Source organism: Cryptotermes secundus, unplaced genomic scaffold, assembly GCF_002891405.2.
Source record: "Cryptotermes secundus unplaced genomic scaffold, Csec_1.0 scaffold782, whole genome shotgun sequence".
Taxonomy (NCBI): Eukaryota; Metazoa; Arthropoda; class Insecta; order Blattodea; family Kalotermitidae; genus Cryptotermes; species Cryptotermes secundus.
Window position 1 is genome coordinate 38,129 of NW_019739973.1, and position 25,020 is coordinate 63,148.

The following is a 25,020-nucleotide window of genomic DNA, read 5'->3' on the forward strand; positions in this document are numbered from 1 at the left end:
AAGATTCTTATACCCTGAAAATACAGGCAACGTGTTCCTCTGAAACTTTGAGTATTAATTTACTGGATGAAGTACTCCTTCGTTTCACGAAATTTCACTTAAAATGTTTACTGGGTAACGTATTTGAAAAAGTAATAAAGCTTTTCCCGTTAATCCTAATCGTAATGAACTTTGGTATTTTCAATCTTGAACAAAATAGAACGTCTGGAACAAACCTAAACTTTTAAGAAGACAATCGAATTAATGTCCCCAATAGCTGCAGCGCAAACATTTATACTGCACAATATGTCATCTCTTCAAAATTGACAATACGAAATTAAAACTGCAGGTCTAGCTTACTTAAATTTTAAAATCGTGCAGATCGTTCACATTTTAATTTCTTTAGTTCTAAATTGACGCATCAGTAAATATAGAGCACGTAAAAAGAACGTCTAAAACGGACAAAAATATGTTATAGTATCTTTTATTGTTTCGTAACTTTTGATAAATCTATTTGATCTTGTGTTGTATATTGAACGATTCAGCATGGCTGCCATTTCGGCCGCTGCCGAACCCTCTAGCGAGAACACTGAATGTGCAGGATGCTATACCGCTCAGGCGCTTCGCCTTTGCGGATGCGCGAAGATATCTTGCCAGTGATGGTCAGCTGTGACGGGAAAGGCCTCCGGAAATGCGCCTTAGGCATGTAACTCTGAATTTCAGGGATACCCTACGGCATCACAATGTACGTGTACGGTTCCGAGATTACGTAGACATGTAATATGTGTGTGCCTAGTGTAAATTCACGGTGAAAATCTGGCGTGAACGGTGCCGCGGTGGGTCTGGGATCATGGCGTCGGTCTCAGCCGAGACCCCAGCCGGCCACGGGCACAGCTTCAGCAAGAAAACGTTCCACAAGCCCACCTACTGTCACCACTGCAGCGACATGCTGTGGGGGCTCATACAGCAGGGGTACATCTGCGAAGGTAAATGCATTTTATAATTGACATGTACAAGAATGACGTGTGTATGTGTGGTTCTCCGCGCGGGTAGGTGAGGGGTGAAGTATTGGGGATCACCGCTGCAGCCGAGGCCCGGGCTGTTTTGTTCCCCGACAGCATCCAGTTAACCCCCCCACATCACCTTTCTCGTACGGGATGGGCCATACAGGTTTCTCATATTGTCACTTTCGCAATGTTAGAAAAATCGTGTTAATATCGTTTTAATTTCATTTAATACTTATTAGATGCGGCTGTAGGCTATTGAAAATTTGTTAGTAGGACTGGAGGGAGGGGCTTCAGTTTCGGAGCTTTTCGACACCGATGATCAAGGTATCTTATTAATCTCTCATCAGAATGTAACCATATCGCGTCTGTTTCAGAGTATATCTGAAGCTACTGATTTCCCGCAGTGATGTTGTTTAATATGACTATCACCTCCCGTTAATAATTTGATGTGCAAGCGATTTCATATTGCCCATAAAATTTTTAAAATATAATGTGGTTGCGTTTAATTTTCTTTGCAAAGAAACACATTAATGATCATTTCATGAATGAAGTACGCATACGTTGTGACATGCAGTAATATGTTTTTAACTTCGACCGTAACAGTATGATTAGTGTTAAGGCGAGGAAGACCTGTGCCATTTCTGCTCAGCACTCTCCCTGACTTAAATTAATAATAACAGTATGAAAGCCATTTGTAATACTGGTCTGCCCGTAATATCAGTTATACATGTTCTCCAAAGCGACGTCATTGTGCTTTTGTATAACGACTATGTTGTGAGTGGGTCAAGTTCTTGGCATCTGCTAACAAATGCGGCGTAACGTATGATCGATCCGTGAATGAAACGGGATCAATGTTGTGTGAATCTTGGCACAAAGACGAATTTGTGGAAGAGGGACGAATTTGAGAAAAGAAGATCCTACCTGAAACCTGATTTTCTCGGTTTTGTTGAAAGATGTGAAGCATTTCATTAATTGCAACAATCAGATAAAACAGAAAGAGAAAGTGCCCGTTGTTGTTTTATGTGCATGATATACTGAGCAGGTTAGCATATCGGCAGCGCTCTGGTGTTGTATTCGCTGGGTGTGCAATTCGAATCTCTGCCGGGACACCGGATATCCTGACAGATATTCCTTGGCTTTCCTCAGCTCCTGCAAGTTAATGCTGGGATAGTACCGCGGTGATAACTACGACCGCCACATACCAGATCCTTTCCAGTTCAGTCATCAGCTCTACCAGACGCTGTATAGTCTAAATACCTAAAGCGCCCAAAGATAAATCACACAGAAAGTACGCGATGATAAACAATGATAGGAGCACAGGAATGTCTTGTAAGATCCAAGTCATGATCAGATGCTGCCATATGTTTGGGGAGGACCAGTTAGTATTGTTACATGTTCATGAGGGGGAGATGTTTTACTGCTATTGCAAGCATTAATGTAAACAAACACTACACCTCAGAGAAGGTTCCTATGTATTGAGCGTGTGGAGTTATGTTCATGCTGCAGTCTTGCCATTTTATGCACTCGCAAGTAACCAAATAATATGTTGACCTTCATGTAGGACCAAATTCAGTGACACGCTCATATTGGAGCAAACACAAATTGCCATTTATTATTAAATCCACAATGAATGGAAATTACATTTAATTTGTTGTTCATCGTTGGACACGATATGAGGACAAACAGCAGGATAGCAAATTGATGATGGTTGTGATTATTCATTTATTGCGACACTTATTGATTAATCCTTCCGTTAATTAACGGCCCCGTTAGGTGTCAGCCGTAGATATTAGTCTCACAGTGTCCACCGAGTCGTAGTACGCCCAGCGTTTAAGGTAAATCGGGGAGTATGTTCACAGTGATGGCAAGCAGCCATCCTCCTCTTCCTTCCTCGCCGCCGCCGCCGCCGTTATCACCACGGCACCACCATCACAGCTCTCATCATCTTTGGTCACAGAGTAGGCACTACAACTGATTTGTTCCTTGGTTTAACTCTGCTTTGTTAAAAGATTAATTTACTCGTGTACCGAGTGACGGAAAGAAGTTTTTTTTTGTAAGATTTGAGGTTTTCACGGCGGTGGCTGTGAAGAATGCCGTCTTTTGGGATGTGGCGCCGTGTGTGAACCGATGATTCGGATGAACGTATCGCCTCCATCTTCAGGCTAGAAAAGTCCGCGAGCGAGGAACCAGCATGAACAGGTGGCTGCAGACAGGCTTTTTCAACCCCGAAGATGGAAGCGATACGTTCCTCCGAATCGTCGGTTCACACACGGCGCCACATCCCAGAAGACGGCATTCTTCAAAATTTATTTTGTGATAAAAATGAACGGGTTTCGAGATTTGTTGGAAACTCATACAAGTTGTACGTGTATATGTTTAAAGGGAGTTATTCATGTCGGTTGATTCGTTACACAGAGCAGTATTCTCCATCTTGAGCTTTAAAAATATGCATTGTGTTTAGAATTCAATGTGTTCAGCCCGGTTGACTATTGGTTCGCGTCGTGTACTGAAAATATTATTAGTCATAGCCAAATTCAAGGGAGTGCGACTGGGTAGTCACTCCGGGACCTCCACAAAACAGAATTAGAATTCACAGATTGTATTGAGACTTTTTCTTTTCAAAAAGCAGGTATAGTTAGTTTGTAAAAAGGCAAAAATGTAAAGATGTCCCTGTGTATAACTGATTAAGCACTACTCCATTAAGGTGTATGGGGGAGTGGATGTGTAGATCCACATTTTCTTGACCTCGGCACTAGCTTCACGGCCCTGTGTAACCCCAAGAGTATGCTAACCACCGGTTGAGAAACACTGACATTAGGCCGTGTTGTTTCGGGTTGTTGGGAAAGACAACATGTCCAGTGGCCCAAACACAGACATGCCTACTTTTCCAACCAATTGATTCAGTTGGGAAGTATACGGAAGGAACCGGTTTTAGCGTGTTCTGAGCTACAGTCGCAGCATTTTATTGAAGGGGTTGAAGAGAACCACAAGAAATATCAGTCAGTTGAGCATGTCTCCAGCTCTAACTTAAAATTGTGACATGATTACCAAGCCGGAATTCTAACCACACCGTCCTCACTTTTGACAGTCCATCGTGATTTGAGTCGGAGTTTGTCTTGAGACATTTAATCTTTTCGAAGTATACTCCATCAACTGTGGGAAGGAGGTTGCGTCATTGTTGGTTAGTGACGTAGGCCTTTACGTCGTCATTCACGTCATTACGTTATCTTTTCAGCATACTTCCAGTGCTCATACACCGGTGGGAAATCCAAACATACACACACAGGACTTTACTTCAATAAGGTGGCATACTCAAGGCATGACATATCCTGGTTCGTAGAGCAAATGGATTTCAGTAGATTGACGTGGGTGTGGAATCGGCCCGTTACGAGACAACATTGAGCAGCACAGGAAACGAGGACAAACATTTATGGTACAAACAGATTCGATCCCATGACTTCAGGGTGTGGCGGCAATAAGACAAATTATTAGTTTCGTTTCATGGAAGAGGTGAAACTTGACTTCCGTAAGTACTGTGAAATACAGGGTGTGTCCAGGATCCGTTAGAACTCATTTTTTTTGCTCTGCAGTGCCATCTGTTGGCGAGTTGTGGCATTAAGATTCTTGAAGTTTCAACTGTGGCTGACTATAATTTCAAAGCGCAAGCATCACTGAATCATGTGTCCTGACCTTGAATGTAACAGTACTGTTCTGACGCTCGTCGGAAAATGGCGGTTGAACAGAGATCCAACATCAAATTTTGTTTGAAGTTAGGCAAAACAGCCGGAAAAGCATACGAAATGATGAAAAGTGTGTACGGTAGTGATTTGTTTGAGTCGCTCGAACATTTTTCGATGGTATGCTGTATTTCGTGATGGCAGGGAGGACATTGAAGGCGCTCCACGTGCATCAAAGCCGAGAACAAGTCTCACTGAAGAAAATGTGAAAAAATTGATCGAAATCCTTGCATCAGACAGATGTGTTTCTGCAAGACTCATCGAAGGGCTTTTTGGGAATACCAGAAAGTACTGTGCATCAAATTTTGACCGAGGATTTGGGCAAACGGAAGGTCTGTGCGCGGTTTGTACCGAATGCGCTGTCAGGCGGTGAAAATCATGCCAGAGTGGAACACTGCAAAGACATGTTACGGTTGGCCCAAAGAGACACAAATTGTACAGAATTGATTGTTACTGGTGACGAGACATGGTGTTTTCAATATGAGCCTCTCACAAAGCGACAGAGTGCAGCGTGGTTGAGCCCAAAGAAGCCGAAACCAAAGAAAGAGCGCATGCAAAAGAGTCGAGTAAAAACACTGCTAACCTTTTTCTTCGATTCCAAAGGAATCTATTCACGAGGAATTTTTGCCATAAGGTCAAACAGTGAATTCTATTATTATCTCTGAGTCCTCAATCGTTTGTGGGCTAGAATTCTTCGAATTCGACGTGAATATCGAGAGCAAGGTTCCTGGTCGCTCCTCCACGACAGTGCCCCACCCCACAAATCGAAGATCGTGCGCGATTTTTCGGGCAGAAAAGGGATCAGTCCTTGATCATCCTCCGTATTCGCCAGATTTGACTCCAGCAGATTTCTGGTTGTTCCCAAAGTTAAGTTGGCGATGAAAGCAAACCGTCACGACACCATCCAGGACATCCAAAGGGAATGTACCGCAGTTTCAAGTGTGATTCCACAAAAGGAATACAGTGACTGTTTTCGAAAAATTTTCAATCGATTGCAGCTATGTATTGAATCAGAAGGAGACTATTTTGAATAAAAGAGAAATTTGAAAATAATTCACGTCTTGTATTTTTAATGAACACAGTCCTAATAGAACCGGGACACACTGTGTAGTTCGCTTGAGGACTAAAGCCACGGAGTTTTTTGTTTTTTATAGCGTAAGCCAAAGCACGCCGTTAGTCTAGGCCATGTCGGTCTTGAAAATCCCCATCTAGTGTGAGTTACCTGTATAAAATGTATCCTTTATGTTTCCTGTTTCTGATCGACATTCAAAGGTGCGAAATTTATATAATTTTGTTCGTAGTTTTGCCAGTATGTAGTGTAGCCACAACTGTTCGAGCGGTGTGCAAATGTTGCAGTAGAGGTTTTGGACGCGAATCGAGTTTCAATTCCAAATCTTTATTTTTAATTACACGAGTAAACTTTAACGGGCCGGTCTGATTGTTATACTTTAAGAAAAATGTTAGCTAAATATTTATACTTGTATGTTGTGATACGACGACGACAGGCGTTTCTCGGGCTGAGAACGGGATATTGCTTTTTCTACTAATAAACACATTATCTTAATAGGATGACGCAGATAGAAATATCAGAATTTTAAAGTTTTGTGTCATCACCGACAAGGAACATAACGAAAAACTAATAGTCAAACTTTCGGTTACAACCATTGGTAAAAATAATGGCACAGTGTTTAATTTAGCTCTACGCCATGAAGTTGTAGGGCTGTGTCGAGGTGGGAGGTATAACTCGACACTCGATGGAGGTGAGTGGTCATCTTCGCGCCCGACTGCTTGACACCCCCGGTACTCATTGAATACGAGAGGAGGCTTCAGCCGTGAACAGCAAAGTCTCCCCCGCCACCGCCTAGTCACTATAGGTCTACTGATAAGCTATAGGTAAGAAACTAAAGTTGTCCCTGTTCTTAACTAATTAAGCACTACACCATGAAGGCGTATGGGGGATTGGATGTATAGATCCACATTTTCTTTACCTCGACATTAGTTGGAGGTGAGTGGTCACGCAGTGGGGCATGCAGTAACGTAGTTGGTTGAGGCACTATGCTACAAGCCGGAAGGTCACTAGTTCAAGTCCCGATGAGGACATTGAATTTTTTTTCAGTTGACCTAATCCTTCCAGTCGCGCTTATGGCCCTGGAGTCTACTCAGCCTCTAACAGAAATGAGTACCAGGAATATTCTTGGGAGTAAAGGGCGGCCGGCGCGTAGGGCTGACACCTTTCCGCCATCTATGAGCCGATTGTCTAGAAAATGTGGGAACCTCAGCAACTCACAACCCTATGGGCCTCCACTGCCTCTTGCAGGGATACATTTACTTACTGCTTTTTTAGCCATAAGAAGCAATAAAAGTAATGCAGGATTCTCTGCTCCCCTCAGAACGGACCACACATACGGATCCGTAACAGATACCATGGACATCATAAAAACAAGGGGAAAATGGGAAAATGTTTCAATATACTGGACAAATTACTTACTTACTTACACATGGAGCTGAGCCCTTCTGGAGGAGCCGCTAATTCTGCAGCTACTCAAGAATTTCCCAGCATTTTATGGAACCCGAAGGTTCATAACCGTGTTCACAAGAGCCCTCCACTGGTCCCTATCCTGAGCCAGATCAATCCAATCAATACCATCCAATCCTATCTTTCTAAGATCCATTTTAAATACCATATTTATTTAATCAGTAGAAGCTACGTACATCTGAATTACACAGACAAGTGCAGTTCAGTATCTGAAACGCTACACCATCCTCACACCAGACAGCAGCACATAACAGAAACGCAACACTGGTAGAAAACATAGCACTCTCAATAACCATCCACGGAAGACACACGTAAGTACGAGTACAACCACAGAAAACGGCAGACAGATACATTAAGTAACGTAAAGTTGTCCCTGTGCTTAACTAATTAAGCACTACGTCATGAAGGCGTACGGGAGAGTGGATGTATGGGTTCAGATTTTCTTGACCTAGGCACTAGTTGGAGGTGAGTGGTCAGCTTCACGCCCCGGCCGCTTTACCCGTGGGGAAAGAGCCCTCAGTGCCCGTGGGATAGGAGGCTGGACGACGTGGAGAAGAGAAAATTCTTGACCCTACCGGGACTGGTACTCCGTCCCGACGGTTGTCTAGCCCGTAGCCAGTTGCTGTACCGGCTCACACATACATTAAGTAATAAGCATAACACATCTCATTATATGTTCACAGAATACCACATCATAATGAATGTAGAGCTCACACTCAACACAACCACTCCACACCACAGTAAGAGACCGCACAACCAAAGAAGCGACGGAGGGCTGGAAACACGGAGTATTCATTGAAAAAGGAACAATAATTGGAACTAAATTTAACCAAGTTTTGTTAACAACTAGAAAAAGCAATACAGTGCAGCAAATGCGTAAAATTGCCTTGCTGATGATGACCTTATGAGGTATAAACATGGCGTAGATGTAACATATATGAAAATGACCGCGTAGCACACCAGCAGTCTACGAGCATGGCAGGAAGTTGCACCTTCAAGACTGCCCCTGCAAATTATATCGTCATGAGGTGTGCGATTATTGACACGTTTGCCAGTACGTTCCAGTTGCTTGCCGGGTTGCATACCGCCTTAAATAAGCACCAGACCCTACATATTACGTACGTTCGGGTTGTAGATAAGTAACTGTCAGAGCCTTTATCAGCAGGAGGTATCGTCTTGGTATGAGAATGCCAGTTCAGTAGAGAAACATCTGGAGAGTTCTTTTAATTTAACTACACTGTCACACACATTCATTGATTAAACGACCCGTATAAAACTTAATTTAGAAAAGTAAATTCTAAAATAAAAAAAAGCTGCAAATTACGGGTAAATGTTGCCAACCCCTCCGCTATGCTATTGGTCAATGATGGGCAACTTGTGGGCGGCACGCTGCCCACCGGACGCCAGGGTGCGACACGCGAGTGATTCCCACGAACGAAAAAGTAAAGAAACTGAATTTGAGACAATATTCCTAAAATGTTTTAACACAAACAGAACTCCGTGGCTTTAGTCCGCAAGCGAACTATAGCGACCGAGCGACCGTCGCTTGTCGGCGAAGTTAGTACCAACTTTAGTGGATAGAGGGTGTCGCGTGGTCAGCGCAACGAATACCTACGACCGTTAATTTCGGTTTTCTAGACCGGAGGCGCCAATTTTCCATTCAGGTAGCTCCTCATTTATCCTCACGAGGCTGAATGGACCCCGTTCCAGACCCACTACTTCTCAGAAAATCTGGTAGCGCCGTGAATCGAACCCGGACATTTGGATCTGTAATCAGGAACCCTGACCACTACACCACAGAGGCGGTCAAAATGTGTTAATAGTCACTAATAATAATAATAATAATAATAATAATAATAATAATTCAATTCGTCTTTATTTACGTGCAATCTTAACAGCATAGAGGCCAATTACAAAGTTAGCACGAGTACACAGAAATACACAAAAATAATTAAAGAGCAAAATACAAAATATGACAGTATATATAATAGCAATAAATTAATAACAATTCCAAGAAAATTTGAAATTAGCATTAACAGACGATAAAAATAAAATAAGTATATTTCCAATAGTTATGCCATTTGTGGCAAGCAAGGACAATATATGTAATAATAATAATAATAATAATAATAATAATAATTCAATTAAATTCATGTTTATTTACGTGCAGACTTAACAGCACAGAGGCCAATTACAAAATTAGCACGAATAGAGAGAAATACACAAAAATAATTAAAGAAACAAAATGCAAAATATAATAAATATAAACAAATAAATGTAATATAATAATAATAATATGCATACTACTCAAATGAAAAAATTACGGGTAAAATCCAAAATTTGTGTCTCATATATATTGTGCAGGTGTTCGCGATGTTTGATATATCGTTACTTGCAATAATCTCAGGTCGACAGTCAGCGCGTATTTTAACATCCGTGTCTACAGTTCTTCATAATTTGCCGTGTATGAACCTGATCTCTTTGGCTGCTAAGTTGGTTTTCCTTTGTGAGCTCGAAGTGAGATAATATTGTTCTGATTTTCGAGATGTTTGCTTTCAGAAACCACAGGTTTTCGAGTTGTCGTGGCGTTAGTATAAAAACAGATTTTGAATTTCTCTCTAGTGTATAACAGATTTCGAAAGGAGATGTTGTACAGCAACGTATATTATTGTTAACACTCAGAGTAGTAGAATTTCCGTTCTGCTGGACGGAGAGAATACCTATCATGTTGTAGCTTAGGCAAATAAGGACTATGACTGCGCTGTTTCACACTTGCAGATGTTTGTTAGTAAACGAGACTTCAGTCACTTCACCTAAAATGGCAAAAGAGTTCTAACAGCCGAAAGACACCAGTTCGGAAACGTCTTATCACAAATACTAGTTGTTGATACAGGTAAAGAAATGAGCGCTGCCTGCTCACCTGATTGTATAGCGGTAATTGGATATTACATATGAACATCTCAATATGTATGCCAGTAATTCTGGATTTTAAGTGTAAATTTTGAGGGTGAATGGTATTTTAAATTGAGTTTCTTTAATATTTTTAAGGATTGCATAGTGTTGCGTATATATGTACGGTGAATATATACAATTTTACCGTCAACGCAATAATACTTTATTATTTATTTATATAGCACGCACTACATGTTTCGAACTCAAAAAGGCCGCCTTCAGGTGCTGCAAGTTTCTCACATTCCATTACAGTTCGGTAATGGTATGTGAGAAACTTGCAGCACCTGAAGATGGCCCGTTTGAGGTCGAAACATGTACGTGCAATATAAATAGTTAGTTAGTTATTGGAGAGGGTGGGTTTCCCCATGCGCTTAGACCAATACTGGTCCATTGTGCTTCCCTCTATAATATTCTACCAGTCTCTATACCCTACCGATACTGGTGCTTACCATCAGTCCCGACTCAGCCAGCGAGTTCGGCCTCTACTGGCTTAGCGGTATCTATAATGCTTCCTTCATCTCTCAAAGGCGTTAGAGACTACCGTTGGGCGGGAAATGTCCTTGAATTTTGCTCAGTGACCTCCTTAGGAGATATGAGGTTCTTTTATGTACCGTAAAGCTACGACACGGGACCCACGGCTTAAAGTCCCTCCCGGAGGACTTGTTCCCTGAATTTTTCCGCCCTTAAAAATTCCAGGACCTTCGCCGGGTTTGAATCCGCGTACTACGAGTCATGAAGTGGGAACGTTACCGCTAGACTACGGAGGCCGCTTTGCAATATAAATAAATAAATATATAATAAAGTATTGTTGCGTTGACGGTAAAATTGTGTATGTTCCTTTGATTTCTTTAGTTTTTCGTTAGTGAAATCCGTTCGCGGGCCGCGGATTCATCACTGCTGTGTATTATTATCGCTCAGTAGAATAAAGAAGGCAAGCGAAACTAAAAAGTAATTTGGCCGCACCGCGCACAGTTGTTTGTTAACCAGCGACACTAGCGTTCCGTAGATTTAGTGACGAATAATTGAGTATTTTGAAGTAAGTTATGTCTTAATATGGCACCAGTAAAAAAAAAAAAACTCCATGGTTTTAGTTCGCAAGCTAATTATACCGACCGAGCGACCGACGCTTGTCGGCGAAGTTAGAGGGTGTCGCGTGGCCAGCGCAACGAATCCCTACAAATATGGCACCAGCAAAGAAAATGAAAATTGTTGATGAAAATTTCACATTTCAGAGTAGACAGACTGAAGGGTATTTCATCCTTTGTATGCAAAGTGCTGATTTTTGATCGTCTGTAATAAAAAATCTTTGTTTTAAACCGGTTTAAGAAGAGACAGTACGAAACGAAACTATGCATCACAGGCGAAATAAATGGTCAGTTAAGAAAGGACAAAATAATTTGCCTTCCATACTGTCTTCACGGGGGGCACGCGGTAGCGTAGTTGGTTGAGGCTCTATGCTACAAGCCGGAAGGCCGCGGGCTCAAGTCTTGATGAGGTAATTGGATTTTTATTTCAATTGACCTAATCTTTCCAGCCACACTATGGCCCTAGGGTCGACTCAGCCTCTAACAGAAATGAGTACCAGGAATATTCCTGGAATATTCTTAAGGGTAAAGGGCGGCCGGCGCTTAGGGCTGACAACCTTGCCGCCATCTATGAGCCGATTGTCTATAAAATGTGGGAACCTCAACATCTCACGACCCTATGGGTCTCCACGTCCTGTTGCAGGCATATCTTTACTTTTACTTTCTGCCTTCATGAGTAGCAAAATATATTCAGAAATCCAGCCTTGCAATTGGACATTGCAGTGTGTGCCGGTTACGTGGATTCTGAATGAAAAAAATAAACTTTAGTTGATGTGGGAAGTATTGAAAGAAGGCTTGGAGATTGTTAACACTTGTTGCATTTCCTTCTCAGAAAAAAAGCACATCTAAAATTGGCTTATCAAGATTTGTCGTTGGAAGTAGAATCGAACTCTAAAATCAACTTCGGAGAAAGCGTAGAAATGAAAGCCGCTAATTTTCAGTGGGTTTCTATAACTGTGGAAGAGAACACGGACGTGAGAGACAGCGTAATTTGCCGTTGTGGTTCATGGAACCGACATGGAAAGAGCTGCATTAATGCCAGTGAAAGGGACTGTAGGCTACGACATGTCCAGATTCATATGAACAAGTCAAGAAGGTGCCGGTCACGGTAGCTGAGTGGTCTAAGGCATGCACTGTCTTCGTTCGCTCGGAAACCGGTGATTGTGGGTTCGAATCACACTCAGGGCATGGGTGTTTGTGTGCGTTTTTCTATGTTTGTCTACAGGTAGAGGCCTTGCGACGAGCTGATCACTCGCCCAAGGAGTCCTACCGAATGTGTAAGATCTAGTAAACCGAAGTGAAACGGAGAGTTTCATGGAGGTAGGCGTAGGCCCAAATTGGGGCTGTAGCGTCACAGAAAGAAAAAGAAAAACGTCAAGAAGGTGCTGCATTTTTTGCATGTTTTTTTTTCCTCTCCTCTCGTTCCCACTGTGGAGCAAAAGTCTGATTTCTCAGTTTCATGATCATTTTTACAGACGGTAGGACTCCTTGGACGGGCGATCAGCGATCAGCTCGTCACAAGGCCTCTACCTAAACACAGGACAACACGAACGGAATAAACGCATATACACATACCAAATATTCATGCCTTGTGTGGGATTCGTACCCATGATCCCGGCTTCCGAGCGAGCGAAGACTGCCAATGCCTTAGACCGCTCGGCTACCGTGGCCGGCATATAGTTTGGATGTCCCAGCAGAAATGAGGCATTCTGACCATCAGGAACAGTTGCGTGACGTAGCTTAGTACCAAGGCCGCGCCATAGCTCAAGCGGTTAGTCGCTGGCTTCCCACCGCGGCGGCCCGCGTTCGATCCCGAGTCTGGTCAAGTGGGATTTGTGGTGGATAAAGTGGCGCTGGGGCAGGTTTTCTTCGAGTACTTCGGTTTCCCCTGCCAATCTTCATTCCACCAATTGCTCCACAATCACCCTCACCTATCATCTGGGGCTGGTACAGTAGGCCAGAAGTGACCGCAGTACAAGGGACTTAGTCCCACCCCACTAGCAATAAAAAAAGTAGCTTATTACCAGCGACGTGAAGAATATGGCGGATCGCGATTTGATGATGACCCATTGCTCGGAGAGCGAAGAAAATGCGCTCGCGAAATCCTTTAGAGTGGCATTGGCTTCAAAGGCAAAAATGATCGAATAATCCTCAATTTAAAGATTCAGTGAGTGATGTGGCACCCGAATACGGAAATTTTCAGTACTGTACGTACTTCGTTGGCAAACCGTGATCTAATGGTAGAGTCTAAAGGGTTCTGACGATGGTGTGTAACACTGAGAATTACTGGTTTTTTCTACTTTTTCCGTCGTCCGGTGTTCTAGAAAGTAGGAAACACGACGTTTCCTTCCTCAGGTGAGGGGGAAGACGTCTACTCAGTTGGGCCCCTTAGAAAGAGCTAATCTCAACCACTGATTGAGTAATTATGCGTTATATAATGCTTAAACGCATCCACGACTTGAGGTCAGAAATTAAACTGTGATCATGGCTGGTTATGCGATTTTACGTTTTGATTATCATCGAAGACTTAAATGAACTGAGATGAATCTGTAAGCACCAATACATCTTCACTGTGATATGTTCGTCCTAATAACAGCGCTCTAGAGCAGTGTTTCTGAACCGCCGGGCACTCGTCTTATAAAAAAAAAAAAAAAAGGAATTACTGGGCCGCGGTCTCACAGAGATTGGGAACCACTGTTCTGGAGGATGCATATGTTATGGGAACTGCAGCTGCGATCTAACCATATGACACACCATTTATGCAAACGAAAAACCCCGCTGATGCAAAGAAATACGCCAAATAAGCTTTGTTTCATCAGCAATTTATTATTTTCAATATATGCGCAAGTATGAGGCCACAGTTAAACCTGATTTAAGTGCCATCTGACGTTCACGTTGAAACTCTTCGCAGCCGAATTTCAAATTTAGGTGACAGATTTGCAGTGCGATACGGACCTGATGAATGAATTTCGACAAGTTTCTACTTCTTGACATCTGTATACCCCGATAACTTTCCATAGAATACTGACGACTGGCTATGGGCTGGAGGACGGAGGAGTCGGAGTTCGAGTCCCGGTGGGCAAGAATTTTCCCTTCTCCACGCCATCCAGACTGGCTCTGGGGTTGACCCAACCTCCTATCCAATGGGTACCGGGGGATCTTTTCCCGGGGATAAAGTGGCAGGAGCGTGAAGCTGACCACACCTCCACCTAGTGCCGAGGCCAAGAAAATGTGGATCTACACATCCACTCCCTCATACACCTTCATGGCATAGAGCTTGATTAGTTAAGTACAAGGACAACTGTACCTTTTTTCTTTACGTTTTATTGGACATGCATGGCGAATAACAAATATTTTGGAAATACTCATATGCGTACGTGTACAGTTGTTTTGAAACGAAAGTGGTCAAGATTAAATGTGAAATTCAGCTGCAGTATGATAGTCTGGAAAGCTCTATCCCACGTGTCACTGCTCACATACGTCCGCATCTTGAGAACTTAGTGACCAAGTGCCAGTCTTCCATCCTTCAGAATAAAACTGCAAGTCCTGAAGACTATCAGGGATGATGAGTGTTTTGACTTTGTTTATCTTCTTGTCTTACTGGCTATGGGCTGGACGACCGAGGAGGTCGGAGTTCGAGTCCCTGTAGGGGCCGGCTCTGAGGCCCACCCAACCTCCTATCCCATGATCACCGTGGGCTCTTTCCCCGGGTGTAAAGCGGCCGGGGCTTGAAGCTGACAACTCACCTCCAACTAGTGTCCATGTCAAGAAAATGTGGATCTATACATCTACTCCCCCATACCTCTTCATGGTGTAGTGCTTAATTAGTTAAGCACAGAGACAACCTTAACTTCTAACAAGAAGTTCGAGGAATTAGAAATCGCCTACTCTCCTTTGATATGACACGGGCTGCTTAGAAAACCAAAAAATAAGGGGGCACAGACTTGAAGGTGATCTCGTAAGTCTGCTCTTGTTTTTTGAAATAAGCAAAGTAGGCCAAAGACACGCCGATTCTGAAACCGGGTTTGTACTATTCGTCCGCAGGTAGAAAGGTAAGAGGCAGCTAATTTGTGGGGTCCATTAGAAAGAGCCCTTTCTTAACGGACGGCGCAGAGTAGGTACCTCTCACCTTGCCCTGAGGACGGAAACCGATTCAGTTTCCGAAACGTTGTGCTTTTTAGAACATTAGACATTGGACGGAGTCCAAAATCTCTTTAATTTCGAATGTTATACATCATCTTCAAAACTATTTAGAATTTATCAGAAAATTATGTTAATGTTTTCATTACGTTAATACTGATTATTTTCGTCGTTTCAAAACAGAATGTAAGAGTGTGTTGAGAAGACATGATTTTAATTATTATCACTTGTTTTGTTATCCATGTATTGTTTTAAAGTTCTTGAAATTGGTCCTTCAACAAAACAGTTTGCTCATCGCCGTTGTAGATTTTCAGTTCTTTTGGCACGGGGTTAAGCATTCGGTTACTTGAAACAGTTAGGCCTGTAATTTCAGTGGCCGCCGTGCCGAGTGAACCCAGTTGAACTCCACCACCCAATAAGCAATTTAAAACAAATAGCCTCTAACAGAAATGAGTACCAGGAATTAATTAAATAATTTTCCTGGGGAGTAAAGCGCGGCCGGCGCGTAAGGCTGACAACCTTACCGCCATCTTTGAGCCGATTGTCTAGATAATGTGGGAGCCTCAACGTCTCACAACCCTATGGACCTTCACGGCCTGTTACAGGGATAGCTTTACTTTTTTACTTTAGGCCTGTAATTTATGTTATCTTGTTGAAGTACAGTACGTATGTGTTACAACATCAGTGATTAATTTGTTTTCGTGGCGCGGAATTGTTGCTACAAATTCATATAATGGAATTTTTCCCTTAGTAATTGTCAGAATGCTAGTAATGTTAGTGGCTAGCGAATGCCATTCTCTGTGTACACGTATGAAAATGTCAACAACCTCCAGTAGTCAGTAAAAAAAGAACCGGTTGTATTTGATTTATGTGAATGGCGTTTTTGTTTATTAAGTTGAACGATTATAGACAAATGCGTTAAATGTGATTAAGATAAATCGATAACAAGTTAATTATCTTTTTCCCTGATAAAGTGAATGTGAAATAGAGAACTTACGAAAAGCTAACATTTTTTTGTTCTCTCGGCCGGATTTAAGTGGTTTGCCAGTTTCCGGACTTAGTTTTCCTGTAGTGTCTGTAGCTAAGGATGTTTCGTTCAGCATACAGATTGCATTGCCTAGCGGTAACGCTGCGTATTTGCATTTAGGAGGCACATGTTTCGAATCTGGGCCTGGACGTCGTCTATCCTGAGATTATTCTTGGTTTACCTCAGTCTTTCCAGGCAAATTCCGGGATGGTACCTCGATTAGAGTGACGACCGCGTTTTTCCTCACCCTCTCCAGTTCAGGCTTCACCGGTTATCCTACCATTTGATCCTTAACTCGTATATAGTCTGAGATACCGACGGTTTTGTAAAATAAATTGCAAAAAAAAAAAAAAAAAGAAAGGAATACTGTCAGTGCCCGGTAGCGTACTTGGTTGAGGCACTATAATACAAGCCTGAAGGTCGCGGATTCGCTTCCCGATGTTGTGGATTTTTTCATTTGACCTAATCCTTCCAGCTGCACTATAGCAGCCTCTAACAGAAATGAGTACTAGGAATCTTCCTGGGAGATAAAGGGCGGCCGGCACGTAAGGCTGACAGCCTTACTGCCATCTGAGCCGAATGTCTAGTGAAAATGTGGGAGCCTCGACGTCTCACAACCCTATGGGCCTCCACGACTTAATACAGGTATCGCTTTACCCTTTTACCTTTTTACCTTCATCACTGCCACAAATAGGCCTGGTTGTACGAAAGATGTCACATAGTTTGTAACTAATAGTAGTTAGCCGGTCACTGAGCCGAGCGGTCTAAGGCATGTACTGTCTTCGTTCGCCGGGAAGCCAGCATCGTGGGTTCGAATCCCACACAAGGCATTGATGTTTGGTATGTGTATGCGTTTATTCTGTGTTTAGATAGATGCCTTGCGACGAGCTGATCCCCCGTCTAGGGAGTCCTATCGTCTTTAAAATGATCATGAAACTGAAAACCAGAGGCCAGGGCCCAAGGGGGCTGTAGAACCAGTGAAAGAATGATAGTAGTTAAGATACCTTTACTGAAAATATCCACCGGTACATCATTCAACATTCATTTGAAGCTTCTACTCTCAGATAAGTGTGTTTTTACGTTTGTTGGAGGACACGACTCATATGAAAAATATGACGTAATGCGTGTATCTGTATCTTGGCTGGATATACAAGGGCAAGTCAATAAGTAAGTTACAGATGGATATAGAACTTAAATAAGAGTACTAATTTGAAAAATGCTTTTATTTCTCAACATAATCTCCCTGTACATTGGGGCACTTGTCCCATCGTTTCACACGCCCCTGAAAACCAGCAGCATAAAATTCTTTGGGCTGCTGTTGGAACCGGGCGTGTTCACACGGCATGGCCTACCTCACAATGCATGACGGGTTGTATGCTTCCGTTGAATGGCCTTACGAAGTTTCCTGAGGAAGTTACAGTAGGATTCGGCATTTACGGTTTGTCCTTGGGGCTGGAATGCGGTGAGCAGTATGCCTTCGTGATCCCAGAAGGCTGTGAGCATCACTTTCATGGAGGATGGTGTCACCTTAAACTTTTTTTTTCAGGCGACGCAGGATGTTTCCACTGCATTGACGGACGCTTTGTCTCGGTCTGGTAATGGTGAACCTAAGACTCATCACCTGTGACAGTTCGGGCTAGCATATCGTGTCCTTCATCGTGGTAGTAATTGAGATGCTGTAATGCCAGACCCATTCTTTGCATTTTGTGTTGTGGGGTCAGCATGCGTAGCACCCATCGTGCACAGATTTCGTGAAAACCTAACCTGTCATGCAGTGTGAGGTAGGCCATGCCATGTGAACACGCCTGGTTCCGACAGCAGCCCAAAGAATTTTATGCTGCTGGTTTTCAGGGGCTTGTGAAAAGATGGGACAAGTGCCTCAATGTACAGGGAGATTATGCTGAGAAATAACAGCATTTTTCAAATCAGTACTCTTATTTGTTTAAGTTCTATATCCATTTGTAACTTACTAATTGACTTACCTACGTATTCTATTGTCTGTGCAAGAAAGTGCAGGTTCTGTTTGAGCGGCAGTGACCAAGTTCATATATTTGTCACAAAATCCATATAATTCTGAATAGAGTACGTGTGGTTTAAGATTCACATGACGGTGTGTATGAAAAGTGCCATATTCTGGGATGTGGCGCAGTTTAGTGTGGTAGGGCTGCTTGCTGAGGTTAGTCGTTGATGGTGAAGATGGAGGCAGTAGGTCCCTCTCAAACCTCGTTAAACGACAAACGTACACAGGGTCATATCGCCAGATGGTTATGATCTGCTTATATCAGTTTTCATCAAAATATGGAAGCTTATTCAGGAATTAAATGCATGTTATGTCAGTAAGGCGTTCTTATTTTTTCATTTCTCATGTTAAGAACACAATAAAGTACCGTAGCCGATGCTGTGTTGCTGTAGCAGTTAGCCATATTACAAACCACTGAACTTTATTTCGGAATAAAATGATCTCCCCCAGTAACAGATTTTCGGTGCTAGCTTCAGAAGGGATATGAGGAGGGACACTGGTAAATCGATCCTGAAGAAGTGCAATCGCAGTTGAATAGTGTATTGCGAATAGGGGAGTACTGGGAAGGTCATGGGCTAATTTCCGAAACCAAATTCTGCAAGTAGTGGCACACACATGCATTGATCCGTACTCCAGCAGCAGGCACTGGACTGGGCCCACAGCAGGCTGTGACGTCATTCGTGGCGCGCGCCTCGACGCACCTCTCTTCCCCTCCCTTCCCAACCTACCTTCAGAAGAAGCAACAGCCAGAAGATGAAACAAAGCAAGGCCATACCACTTGGAGGACCCATGAGAGGCTGCACGTTTGTGCTGGAGTTCGTGTTATAAAGATTCGGCTGATCATGCATGAAGTAGTACTGAAAAACATTTTTCAGTGTGTAGTTTAGGATTACTAGAGATTAGATTTGTTTATAAAATTTCGCAACACAAAATATACGTGTAAACTTCCAACCAGCCGTAAGTTATCAGTATTTCAAAATACTTCGCGTGGTCGCCATATTTTTTCCCCTTTTATTGTGAAACCACTTTACTGAAGTCTGCATATTTTTCTGAGTTTTATCACCATATAAAACTTCAGGACCATGCAATCAGTGGCGCTAATGTTGTTCCGACGTTACAGTTTTGCACGACCACCATGTTACTATTTTCGATGGAGGAATTAGGGAAAGCTGTTATCAAGACACGGTCTCCAGTGGCATGATGTTCATAATTGTTTCGTCGTACGGTTGATTTAATGCCTGTAAAGGTTTGTGTGATCGATTTCAGCTTGCTGTTATTCAGAACAGAAGCTGTTCTCATTCTGTTGGCTTTCGGAAAACTGAAGGTCGGGCTATCTGAAGCACGTACACCAATTCTTTTGTGTGACGCGGTCTGTCACTTTGATGGAAAAACGTAAATTACAAATACTTGAAGACAGAGTGCTTGGGATAAAATCGGGCCGTAAGAGGGACGAATAAGCGAGCAGGTTATGATGGCTGGACACCATCACGAGGAACCATATGACTTACCTACACCCTCTGCACCGTTAGAACAGTAAAAGCTGAGAGGCTGGGCATTGTAATTCGATTTGGGAGGCAATAAATTAATTTGCCTACATATTTTAGTAGGGGAATCCCTTGGTAGACTGGCACGTGGAAGATCGAAGATAAGCTGGGAGGAAAAAAATTAAGAAAGCTCTTAGGTAGGTTTTGAGGATCGAGGAGCATTAACTGGGTCTTGATCGCGTCACTGGCAGGTTTTTTGCATTATATCGGTGTCGAATCTTCTGGTTACATTATGAAATAGCTGTTTTCTGTATCAGGAGACAAACGCAGAGTCCCAAGCAGGGCACTCGCAAAACCCTCCTCCCAAACAATATTGTTCTGAAGACGGCAAGCGTCAGGGCGTAGGCACTGTTGGGCGGGAGGCCCTCGTCTTCGGTACGGACCCAAGCCTGACGGGGTCTCCTCTGCCTTCAGACGCCCCAAACTTGATTATACGCAGCTTGTTAACTTTCATTCTATCTTTATACAGTATTTCTGTTTCATATCTGTCGATTTTTGAATACCAGTTACCTTATAATATTTATGGGTGTGAAACTTGGTCACAGATATTAAGGGAAGAACATATATTTGAAAACAGGCTTCCAAGGAGAATATCTGGACCGAAGAGGAATGAAATGATAGGAAGTTAGAGAAAATTGCTTAATGAGGAGCTTCATAACTTGTACTCTTCGCCAAGTGTAATTAGAATGATCAAGTGAAGGAGGATGAGAGCAGTAGGGCATGCAGCACGCGTGGTTATGAAAGAGATGCATATAGGAAATTGGTAGGAAAGCCAGAAGGAAAGACACAACTAGGAAGACCTGTACGTAGGTGGGAGGAAAATATTAAAATGTGTTTTAGAGAGACGGGATGGGGTGGTATGGACTGCATTGATCTGGTTCGTGATAGGGACCACTGAAGGCTCTTGTGAACACGGCAATGAACCTTAGGGTTCCATAAAATATGGAGAAATTCTTGGGTAGAGGAGCTACTAGCAACTTCTCAAGAAGTACTTATCTCCATGGAGTTAGTTAATTAGCTAACGACCTTGTATTTTTGTCATTTTTTTGCTCTATTTACATTGTTTACGTATATTGTAGCATGTAGACCCGTTGCTAGCCAACGACCACGAAACAAGCAGCTATGCAACAGCCGTTGCTAAGTGACGGCTCCGCAAACAAGCATGTTTCCACAGCAACGAGAGAACACAGCAATAATGGAAGAGACATTTTCTGTGCTGTCCGTACCGAGGTGTCAACCAGGACCAGTTAGCATATACTAGATTTAAACAAAGACAGACCCGACCTCTCGTCAGAGAGGGCCCCCACAAAAACAAGACCGAAACTGTCAAACAGTAATACCGTATTTACGCATGTATAGGCCGCGTGCATAGGCCGCAGCACAATTTTCAGACAAATTATAGAAAAAATAATTTTATTGGAATATTATTTCAGGAGTAGAAATGATTCCGAAATTTGGCAACGTTAATTTTTTTTTAAATGAAGTGTGATTTCGAATATTTCGAATATAAGCCGCACCCCAGTTTTCCTCTTGAATTTTTGGCAAAAAATGTGCGGCCTATACATGCGTAAATACGGTAAATATCTGGCCATAAGCCCCAGATTGGGCTCGACACCAAGACCGACTGACTGACTTGTCAGTCGCAATGTGACTTTGACTTCGACTTTGATGTAGATTTACATGTAAATCTATAAAATAGGTGTTCACAAGGAACCGGCCTCTTCACAAGTGACTATGTAGAATGCCGACATGTAAAATTGTAATTATAGATATGTTTTCTTCACCTCAGCACTAGCTTGGGGTGAGTGGTCAGCTTCACGTTCCGGCCGCTTTACTCCCGGGGGAAAAGCCCATGGTAGCCATTGGATATGAGGTTGCGTGGACCTCAGAGCTGGTCTGGACGACGTGGAGAAGAGAAAATTCTTGACCCTACTGGGACTCGAACTCCGACATCTCCGTCTTGCAGCCCGTGGGCTAGTATTAAACGTTTTTATTAGTTACGATTGGGTTGGATCCGACATAGTACTAAATGTACTTTGGATTTTAAATTAAGACATAAAGAGTATTGGAAGAGTGCAAAGAGAAGGCCTTATGAAACTCACTGTTGGATGTTCTGAAGCTGGTCTGTTGTTGGTCAGGTCTTCAGGTTACTGCGCTGCGTTTGTTTTTGTGAGATTTTTGGAGGATTGAAGCGGTCCGTCGCCATCTGTGTATTTCCTCAAGAACCACCTGATGATGGCCTGTCTGGGCCGAAACATGTTATGAATTGATAAATTAAAGACATTTGTTCCTTGACGGCAACCCCTACATTTTTATTTGTAAGCACCACATGCAACACTTCAAGATGTATTGTTTTGTCTAATCAGTATTTCCCGGAGGGTCTAAACGTTCGTATATTTGCTGCTGTTATTCTTTTACCCCAATGACAATGTCAGTTCTTCTTCTTCTTTTGTGGGCGCTGCAGTTCATGATGAACCGTGACCTCTTTTACGATTGTTCGCCATTGGCCCCGACCCTGTAACTTTCATTTCCATTTAGCTGTTTACGTCCGACAGCAATCGTTAAAACCTTTTCAAAAATTAAGGCTTTTGACGAGATGTGGTTGTCAGCCCTACGTCGAACCTTCAGCCTGGAGGATCGGGGTATCGTCTGGGTCATCACCTTTGACCGGTCCGACATGGGAGATCCTACCAGCAGCTACGCTACCGCCGACCACGCAAGCTCCAGTAGTTGCGGGGGGGGGGGGGGGTTGGATATCACACTATAGTACCTGATTTTTCCAGTGGTTAATAGGAATAAGTCTGCTGCAGTGGGGATTAGGAAATTTAGGTGTGTTCTGATTTTGAGAATCCGTTGTCATACAGTATGAATAAAAAGGATAACGTTGTTTCTGTACTTAACTAATTATACATACGCCATGAAGGCGTATGGGGAAGTCGATGCATAGATCCATGTATTCTTGACCTCAGCACTAGCTGGAAGTGAGTGGTCAGCTTCACGCCCCTGCAGCTAAACCCCCGGTACCCATTGGATAGGAGGCCGAGTGGGCCCCAGAGCCGGTTTGGATGACATGGAGAAAATTCTTGATCCTACCGGGATTCGAACTCCAGCTCCTCGCCGGTTCAATCCACAGCCAGTCGCTATACCGACTGCGCTATCCAGGCTCCTCGTAAGTATATGAAATAGACAAACAGTCTCATCGTTCACGCATGTTTCAGAGAAAGCTTACGGATCTGATGGTAGTTCCCTGTATGTATCGACGCTAATTGAAACAAGTTCCCCACATGCCGACATCTTATCAAGTCTGCCGCTTTATCTCGACTTATCGTGCTGATTGTTGCTATAGCATGTCGACTGCTAAACAGACTGTGTTGTTTGTTGTTAGGGTGATGTTTTGTTAACAACGGAGACCAGTTTTGAAATATTCTATCTCACGACTCTAATTCCATATGTACCGTATTGTTCCTGGTCAGTACTTCGCCTCTTCGCGAAAGGTCAGCCCTCATACATGTTTCTCCTGTGTTTGAGAGGTACGCCTTCTCGGAAACCAGTAAATTGTACTCTATATTAGGCTTAGTTCTCCAAATCGACAAGAATAATGATTAGTGCTTAGTAAAGTAAGTAAGTAAAGTAAAGTTATCCTTGCAACAGGCCGTGGAGGCCCATAGGGTTGTGAGATGTTGAGGTTCCCACATTTTCTAGACAATCGGCTCGCAGATGACGGTGAAGTTGTCAGCCTTACGCGCCGGCCGCCCTTTACCCCCCAGGAAGATTCCTGGTACTCATTTCTGTTACAGGCTGAGTCGACCCTAGGGCCATAGTGCGGCCGGAAGGATTAGGTCAATTGAAAAAATCCACATCATCGGGACTCGATCCCGCGACCTTCCGTCTTGTAGCATAGTGCCTCAACCAACTGCGCTACGCTTGCTCCCCCCCCCCTTGTGTGTTTAGTATGAGATTAATGCGGAAAATGAACGGTATTGGGCGCATATAACGAGGAATTTGGCAGTTGGCTCATCGTTATTAGGGTAGTGAACTCGAGGGATGGATGGGGTATGTAGGTGGGGTTGGAAAGTCAACTGTCAGTTCAGAATTCTGATGTGAAGGCGCTAATTCAGAGGCCTAAAAGGCAGGGGGGGGGGGATCTTAACCGTTGCGCTGTGCGCATTTTTTCGCCGCTTTCCTGAAAAGGAGTAATTTTAAGTGAAATGATTTGTCTTCTTCTTAATTCCGTTAGGGTGAGTCGGACCAACGCTTCTTATGTCTTCCTCGACTTCTTCTTCCTTCTGACATATTATCACTCACTATTCTAACAATTCTGTCTTCAGTCATGATATACACATGTGCTTATCCTGTTCCTCCCTCTGTTCTAAAATCCATTCTCCTATTGGCTGGATTTTCGACGTAACAGATCAACTGTTGATCATATTTTTTTGCATTCGTCTGATATTGGAGAAGAAAATGGAGTACAAGGAGACAGTAAATCTGCTGTTCGTAGGCTTCCTCTGATTCAGTTAGGAGGGAAATATCGTACAGTATGCTGATAGAGTTTGGGGTGTCCATAAAACTAGTTAGCCTGATTAAAATGTTTAAATGAAACGTATAGTGAAGTCCATGTGGGGAACATTTGTCTGATAATTTTCATGTCCAAAATATCATAAAGCAAGGAGATGCTTTATTGCCACTGCTTTTCAGCTTTGCTTTAGAATAAGGGTCTCCAAACAACGGCACGCGGGCCACATGCGGCCCGCGATGTGATTTTATCCGGCCCGCGAAAGAATTGTACAGAAATGCGGCAATTGAACTAATTTTTCAGTGAGTACTAGTAAATGTGATTCCGAGCTTATTCACCTGACATTATACTGCAGTTCGATAGCTTAGCTGTGGAAAGGTTATTTCGCGCTTGTTTCAGCTCAGGAATGAAATTGATATATTTCTTACCGAGAAAAACCATCACGAACCACTCTTATCAGATACCAAGTGGCTTTGGAAA

At 43.0% G+C, this 25,020-nt stretch overlaps 1 protein-coding gene across 7 annotated transcripts in view; it reads left to right on the top strand.

The window, feature by feature from the left end:
* Nucleotides 1-602: 602 nt before the first annotated feature.
* LOC111872221 (diacylglycerol kinase theta) overlaps nt 603-25,020 on the top strand; it is a 138,013-nt gene continuing 113,595 nt past the window's right edge. For all 7 annotated transcript variants that reach the window (XM_023865886.2, XM_023865884.2, XM_023865890.2 and 4 more), the window contains exon 1: nt 603-965. In XM_023865886.2, coding sequence (XP_023721654.1) covers nt 830-965 — 136 coding nt within the window. In that variant the 5' untranslated portion in view covers nt 603-829. The remainder of the gene's footprint in view (nt 966-25,020) is intronic.